General features: G+C 44.5%; 1 protein-coding gene across 1 annotated transcript in view; it reads left to right on the forward strand.

The window, feature by feature from the left end:
* The window catches only part of SPAG1 (sperm associated antigen 1), a 75549-nt gene that overhangs the window by 54143 nt on the left and 12617 nt on the right, over positions 1-8789 (forward strand). The window contains exon 14 of the mRNA XM_018558985.1: positions 7307-7448. Within this exon, the coding sequence (XP_018414487.1) occupies positions 7307-7448 (142 nt within the window). The remainder of the gene's footprint in view (positions 1-7306; positions 7449-8789) is intronic.

Raw genomic sequence — 8789 nt, forward strand, 5'->3', positions numbered from 1 at the left:
TATATATATATATATATATATATATATATATGTGTGTGTGTATATACATTCAGAAATCAGCCCTGGTTTATCCAACTTCACTAAAATCTCACCATTGGTCAATCCACCATAGTTATACTAAGTCCAGCCTGTTCAGGGTTTTATTGTTAGGACTCATTGGTTAACATATGGACACTTGATCTATGTGTAGGATTAGCACACAAGAAGTGTTAATATAGCCATGTAGCAATAGTGCATTTCACTGTTATGGCCTAATACAGGGAACTTGGGCGTGTTGCTGCTTGCACAGCATTCCACACATTGCAAAATATATTAAGGTGTACAATATATACATAAACAGCCATGGAGGTGTGTTCATTGTACCAACTTTGTGAAATTAGGTTTATGTTTAGAATAAGTTTGGTCAGTTGGGACTCGTAGTTTCTCAGCAGCTGGAAAACTGGACTTGAATGGTTTCATTTGAACACTTAAAGTAGATGTAAACGCTAACTGAATGACGTTTGCTAAAGCATTATGTGTCCGGAACAATTACCATGGTAATGTATGTATGCATGCATTGCAGTGATGGCTGCACACATTTCTCAGGGCAGGTTCCCTGATGGTGACAGTAGTAGTGGAACAGGTATTTGCCATGTGTGTCAGCATGGCTGCTGGCAGTCTTATGTAACAATGCTGGAGATCAACTGGGAGACTGGGCAGAGCTACTGTATGTCACCCAATGTCAGAAAGTGCCTGAACAAGGGCTGTCATGTCAGGATTAGTGAAAGCTGTACATTTAAGAATATTGAAAATGACTATAGAAATGACTTTAATATGTTATAGCCGATATGAGATTTTAGTGAATTGTTTTTATATACTTCACTGTCACCGACGTATGGTATACTGCGTACCACTACCGCTCCCAGCGGTCCAGGTCAGTATGCCTTACATCGGCTGCATGCACCCTTCTGCTTCAGTAACCTTTAACTTATTACAGAATGGTCCCTCTTAAATAGGGTATACACTTATATTGTTTTCATTCAACCCTCGTGCTGAGCGAAAACAATATTACAAATTTCTCCATCCACGCTAAATGGCATGGATGGGTGCATCTCCCGTACTGAGCTTTGCATTCTGACTGCGGCACTGACCGATTTGAGAATACCAGAGTAGTACTTGCAGCTGATTGGCTCGTTTGCCGCTCAACCGAAGAATTTCCAACATTGGCAATCTAATGATAAACGTTTGTTGAGGGAATAGGGTCACCAATGGAGAGAATTTTGGCAGATTCCTCCTGAAACGGCTGAAATTCGCTCTACTGTACCCAGCTTTACCTTTCTGTGTGAATGAATAGCTGTCATCAATGGCTGACAAAGTTGTAACAGAAGGGTCCCTGTGACTCTTTTGTGTAATAGAAAGTTGTCATCTTTGGCTGACAAGCCCCTGATGACAGCCATTCAGGGCCACATTGCTGACACCGCCGCAGCTGCCGCTCTGCACTCTCCCTGCTGGGCGCGGCCAATTTGATCCTGTTCATGTCTTCTGTGTCCCCTCCGATACCTGCTGATCTTCCCTGCCTGTATCTACAGAGACCGCAGGGATTGGAGAGGGCGGATCAAAGCATACTTCCGTCACCCATCAGGGATGATTGACCTGCAGGTGGGGAGGATCCAGTGACTGACGGGGCTGCGCAGATTCAGGATGTGTCCTATTTACCGATCCTCCAGTAATAGAGCGAATAAGCCCAGGATTGGGTGAAACATGTCAGAGGGGGTGAACCTTGGGCAGTTGTCACTGAGCCGGATGCAGCTCGGACTTTTTCTTTACTGTATACTATCTCTTCAGTTTGTGAATGAACAGGAAGCCTCTGTACTGGGCACTTCCTGTTCCATAAGTGCTGGGACTGCAGAGAAGGAGATGGAGGACTCTGTGCATGGCAACCAATCCAGTTTCTCTTTCATTTTCAAAGCTTAACTGAACAAACTGAAGAGAGAAGCTGATTGGTTGCCATGGGCAACTGCTCCAAATTTTGTCTGCTCTAGTCTTGATAAATTCCCCTCCGTGTCTTTCTCTGTTTTAAAAAAATAAATATTAGGTGTCTGTTTAGACCTCTGATATTTCCCCAAAGTCCCCCTGGCAGTAATAGAAATAACAATAATAATAAATAGACCTCTGATATTTCCCCAAAGTCCCAGTGGCAGTAATGTAAATAACAATAATAATAAATAAAAATTATTTTAAAAAAATAGTAAAAAATAAATAAAATACACCCCCACACACGTGTAACATATGCTTGAACAATTGAGTGCAAGTAACGTAATGTTATGCACATACACTGCATTGCTTAGTTACAACACATTGCAGTGTTTGCTTTTTTTTTCTTTTTCTTTTTTTTTTCAACATTAATGCAACTGTGTGTGTGGCAAAGAACGCGCTGCTTTGCGATAAACTGTATGCCTGCGTTACTTAATCGCAAAGTACATCAATGCAGCACACAAACAGCACTCCAGATCGGGTATTACCATAACGCATAGGTCACGTGAGGCCAACCTCCAGATTTTCAGCATCAGTTGCTTCTTTACAGTTTTGTGTACTTGATGCAGTTTTACCTGTTAAATGTACTAGGAATTGTATAAATGATGTTGTTTTTCTGTTGGCTCATAAGAATTAGAGTGCACTTTTTTATGAGTATTGTTGCGCCACTATTGTGAACCCGGTAGCACCATCCTGTGCTTTTAGAAAATGTACATTTTGTGGGTTTTTTTTTTAAAATTAACTTTAAAAACTGTAGTTGAAAACTCCCCCAAAAAGGAACACATTGCAAAAATGGTCTGGGCAGCTGAGCGTAAAAGTGGAACACAGGACCTGGCAGTGAAGGGGTTAATTTTTACTATGACCTCTTCATTAATTCATTGTGAAATAATTGTGTGTCGGCTGAACCCGAGAGCCGAGTGACAGGATCACTATCTAATATGCGCTCCTATTCGTGGTGAGCAGGGTGGATGATTTCATGGTCCGTAGTTATACAACACCATAAAGATAAGTACGGCGTTCTTTAATAATGTTATGTAATAAACCACACCAGCCAATCAGACGTCCCCTTTCATAAGATGAGACCAGTCATGAAATGTTGAATTGTTGTAACGTCTGTGCATACATCCGGATAGATTGTTGATTGCCCATACAATGTAGAATCGGTAGGGAGCAGGGAGGAAGGGGTTGGCACGCTTGTCATACAGAGCTTGTTTGCTGGGTTGAATCACCAGAGTGATCAGAGATGAGAACACGTTATCCCTGTGTTTGTGTCTTTCCACCTGGTGCTTGCATGTCCTCCTGCAGTCTAAGCCCTCATTCACACGAGTAACAGCCGGCCCGTACAAAGCCGTGCTGCATGCACGGCCGCATCGGGCTGCTCCCGGGAAGGACGGGTGCTGTGTGTGATTTGTACGCAGCAGCCTGTTCTTTTCTACGGGAGTATGCGGCTGTACGCTCATCCAAACTGCACGTCTGTGAGGTTGCGGGTGTCCGTACTTGTACGCTGACGGGATGAGCAGGGACACCCGCACCCGCACGCATGTGAAGTTCGGGTGAGCGCAGGGCGGCATACGGCCTTGTACTCCCATAGAGAAGAACAGGCTGCTGCGTACAAATCACACGCAGCACCTGTCCTTCCCGGGAGCGGCCCGATGCGGCCGTGCATGCAGCACGGATCTGTACGGGCCGACTGTTACATGTGTGAATGAGGGCTAAGCACTCGTGTAGTTTGCTCGGCTTCAGATCAAATTAACCTGGTTACATGTAAGTAAGAGGGAAGGCGCAGCTGACAGTAGACTGTAACCGGTATTAAAGGTATGGTATCGCTCACCTTGGCTATTGGCTGACTTACATAGTTCAGCTGTTTATTTATTACAGGTATTTATATAGTGCTGACAATTTACACAGCACTTTACATGGTGCACATTCACATCAGTCCCTGCCCCAAGGAGCTTACAATCTAAGGTTCCTATCACACCTGGATAGATATAGGGAACCAATTAACCTACCAGCATGTCTTTGGAGTGTCGGGGAAACCCACACAAGCAGAGCATGCAAACTCCTTGTAGTGTCCTGACCAGGATTTGGACCGGGCACTCCCAGTGCTGCAAGCTATAAGCTATTGATAGTTTAGAGCCTCCAGCTGTGGTGAAACTACAAGTCCCATCCTGTATCTGCCTCTGGGAGGCATGCCTGTGGTTGTCGGAGTCTTACAAAGCCTAATGGGAGTTGTAGTTTCACCATTGCTGGAGTTTAGCTACCCCTGAGGTAGAACTTTCCACTCCCTACACACTTGGTGGTAAGAAACAATTGTGCAGATCACACATAATGAAATGTCAGGGGATATAACTGCATTATAGCTGCTGAGCTTTTCTACCTGCTGAGGACGGGCCACACACAGGACCTAAAATGTCACTCCCAGTCTTTCTGGATAACATTGGAACACATGAGCAATCCATTATGTTTTTTTTTTTATTAAAATGTGTTCATGAGCTCTGTAATATGCAAACACTGCTTAGAACACACCAGGTGAGAGGTGACTGCTGCTTGCAGGTTACTCTTTATCATGCTGCTTTGCATAATTCAGTAGAGATGGGTGTTTAAAGGGCCGTGGCTTTTCCTGTTTATACACAGCAGTTCCTTGTGTGGGCTGATAGCTGCCATTTTACCAACATAGCAGATGGATTCTGGCTGATGTGCTTAAAGCAGAACCCTGGGCAAGATTAGTGGGACAATCCCTGCACTGCAAGGGTTAACTGCTTGTTTGTCTCTAGTGACTAAAATAAAAAAATTATACTCACCCGAACCTGGGAGCCACCCCGCTGTCACAACGCTCCCTCCAGTCTGTCTCCCTCTCCACTGCAGCAGCCCAATACACGGTGTATAGTGCATGATGACTAACAGGACCTTAGACCACTGCAGCGGATGGGGAGCGAGGCTGGAAGGACCAGTCTAAGAGCCATCTGGCTCAGAGGATAAGGGGAGTACAACTTTTTGTATTTTAGTCCCCAGACACTAGCAATCAGTTAACCCTTGCAGTGGGGCTACCGCAAGTAATAAGAATGTTGCCCTGACTTCTTCTTTAACACTTTACATTCTTTGATATTGGGGAAAATTCCCAGTGCCACAATCCAAAGGATTTGCAATTGTGTTCAGCTAATGTAGTGATCCAGATACCCCCTGGCACAGAGCTCTTCCAGATCCTGAACACCTGAGCAGACTCTAGGGTAGATAGACGATACAGGCTGGTCCAGGACTCGGCCCAACCTTTAATTGAACAATGAAGGACTGGCTGCAGCGTTAAAGACTGTGCTTCTTCACTACAAAATACCGCAACTTCACCAATCCCGGTGGCAATTGGCAAACATTATGTTTCTAATGGCCAGACTGTTGCTCATTCATGGAAAAAGCAAGCCATTCCCTACGCTGAATTTCAACAACGCATGCGGGGATTATTTGTGAATGAACACCTCTCTTGTATCCTCTCTGACACTGGTAGATTTCGAAAGATATGGGACCCTTAGTCCTCAGTTTTTCTTTCTGCCCAGTGACGCTTATCCAGAGTTATCCGGTAGCCTGGACTTTGGATCACAGCAGTCACCGCTTCTCCTTCTCCTTCTTCTTCATGTCTTTGTCTTTCCTAACTCCGTCTCTCGCTACTCCTTTACCTCTGATCTTCTCTATTCTTCCTTCTCTTATTGACTTTTCTGTCTGACTTACTGCTACAAAATTGGTTTTGCAAGTCCTGTGGCCCCGTTATTTTGGTTTCAACGTAAACCGTATGCTCCCCCCCCCCCTTTTTTTTTATGTTGATTGTTGACTGTGACTTTGACAACTTACTGATTTCAGTCATTGTTGCAATGTGCGTGTACTTTATTTGGAAAACGTAATAAAACATATTGAAATGAAAGAAGACTGTGCTTTTTGAATGGCAAAGTGCACAAAGGGGTTGGGGATCATATAGCGCTGTACCAGCCTCCCTGATATCACCAGGGGGAAGGGGGGGATTACCGTGAGAGCTGTACTACCCCCAGGAATGTAGGGAAGCCTTTTCCACATGTTTGAACACAGCAAAGAGTAAATAAATAAATGACAAAGGTAAACTTTGAAGTAAAGTTGGCCAAACACTGATCGAGTTCACCCCATTCTACAAAAGTTTAGCCAAAAATTTTCCCAGGAACAATTACAGTACCCAATCAGCTGCAGTTACTGTCTGGGTATTCTGACAGTGGCAAGTCCTTTGCTGTCAGAATACAATAGCCTGGCAGGGGTGATTCCCACATCTACACTGTCAAGCATGGGTGAGGGAATCGAGCGCAGGACTAAGCAAGCAAAAACGACTAGTGTATGGTCAGCTTAACACTCCATGGGCTTGTTCACACCAGCAACTGTGCTCAACCACGCGGCTGCTGGTGTGCTTGTGCCCAGACAGTGCCAATGCGCTCGATCGAGACACATTACACTGTTTCTTTTTTTTGTTAGAACTTTATTGAAATGTCGCAAGTGTCATTAAATTACATTCTGTGGGCTCACCATGGTGCAATGTGGTTGTACAGCATCTCACCGCAGTGTGCTTAAAGTACTGCATGCTAGCACACACCACCGCAACAAGTTGCCTTGTCTTGCGTTTGGGCTGCGCTGAAGAAAACAACCAGCACAGTCCAAACTCACGTGGTGTGAATGGGCCCTAAAGCCCTTCCCTGTGGCACATTCATTTTTAGGGCCCGTTCACACCATATGCGGAACGCATATGATGTGAACGGGCCCAGAAAATGAGCGTGTTGTGCTGATCGTTTTTTTCAGCGCAGCCCAAACACAAGACCAGGCAATTTGCCTTGTCAGGGGTGGGCACAGTTCAGTGCGGTATGCAGTACTTTTTTAAGCGCACTGCAGTAAGACGGAGTACAAACGCATTGCACTGCGGTGTGCCCATAGAACGTTAGGCAGTGTTACTTGTGACATTTCAATAAAGTTTTAACAACAACAAAAAACAGTGTAATGCAGCTTAATTGAGCGCATCTGCACTGTCAGCGCGCACACATCCCAGCAGCCGTGCAGTTTAGCGCAGCTGCTGGTGTGACCAAACCCTCAACCACAAACAAAAGCACTCTGCTGTTCTATAATACAAGATGCACGGCCTGCATAAGTCATGGTTAAATATGGCCGCCTCCATGTATGCGTGAATGAGATTTGTAAAACTTCAGCACATGCCATTATGTCACTATATTTGCTAAAATGTTTATTTCTTTTAATACATTTGAATTGAGAGTTTGCTGCGGTTTGTTCTTTCCAGGGAAATCGGCTCAGGAGAGGTTCCAGGCTCTGAAGCAGGAAGGAAATGACTGTGTGAAGAAGAGTCACTACAGAGAAGCTGTGAGCAAATACACCGAGTGTTTACAGATAAATCCAGAAGAATGTACTATATACACCAACAGGTGAGACACTGTGACCTCCCACACATGAGACACACTGCCGGCTCCCTCTGCAAAAATATCTCAAATAAGAACTGTCTTTACTGCACAGCCACCAGTCAGATTCAGACTGGGAACTGGGAATCCTTGGTCTGGGAGGCAAATACAACTAAAGCTGGCCATACACTGTGTGTGGAGGAATCCACCCTGCCGGGCTATTGTATTTTGACAGCTGGCACCCACCCAAAACTGTAGAACCAGCACACAATGATCTTCCAAAGAAATTCAAACTTTATTCCACATGCATCTGTGCAAAGCACAACCACTGACGCGTTTCTGCCTTAGTCAAAGCTTAACTAAGGCCGAATAAAGCATCAACACGTCAGCGGTTGTTCTTTGCATAGATGCAAGTGGAATAAAGTTTAAATATCTTTGGAAGATCATCGTGTGCTGGTTCTACAGTTTTTGAGCCTATCACTCCAGAAGAGAGTCATTTGTGCACCGTATATATGGATTACAAGGACGCATGATAGGGGTGAGCTGTGCACTACGTGTTTCTAGTATACATATTACAGCACCAGCTTCCGTTGTGGCTCTTGGCATTTGTTCTCATAATATTTCAGAGCAACAAAGGAAGTCAGTGTTGAAAGAATGTCAAATGCTGTGATCACAGGTCTGCAGGAAGCTATATGAAGCACAGCATGTGTCAATGACTTCAGATCCCAGTCTGATCAATGTCTGCATAGTGAAGTACCTACACTCAGGGGCAACAGCCCATCATATCTTATTATTACTGACCCAAGGGGGAAATGCTTTCCTGTCTCAGTTCCCCTCTGTTCTGACTCCAACTTCAGTTGGGGAATCAAAGTTTGGATTTCAATGGTGGTTGTGGTAATACAGACAGTTCTAAGAAACCTTCAGATTTATTTAGCGCCCTCCGAACCCTCTTGTCTTGATTTGTATTGTATCTGTACTGTTTCCCTTACTTTACAAAGTAAATTGGTTACATGATCGCTCGGCTCTCGGTATATAGAGTCGGCCGGTGACAGCTGCATTATCACACACGTGCTCGAAGTATAAGGAAGAGTATATTTTATTCTCCCAATACTTCTACTTTAAAGCAAGCACAGAACATTTTTTTATATACTATAAGACCATATACTATATACTGTATATACTATAAGGCAAACCTCAGAACTCCAGCTGTGGTCAAACTACAAACTCCATCATGCCTTTTACCTCTGAGAATCCTGCCTGTGGCTGTCAGTCTTGCAGTGCCTCGTGGGACCTGTAGCTCCACAACAGCTGGAGTGCCAAGGTTGCCTACCCCTGCTATAAGGTGAACTGAAATGTTCAGCCAGAGTG

Source organism: Nanorana parkeri, unplaced genomic scaffold (genome assembly GCF_000935625.1).
Source record: "Nanorana parkeri isolate BGI_ZX_2015 unplaced genomic scaffold, ASM93562v1 scaffold16, whole genome shotgun sequence".
In the NCBI taxonomy this organism is placed as follows: domain Eukaryota; kingdom Metazoa; phylum Chordata; class Amphibia; order Anura; family Dicroglossidae; genus Nanorana; species Nanorana parkeri.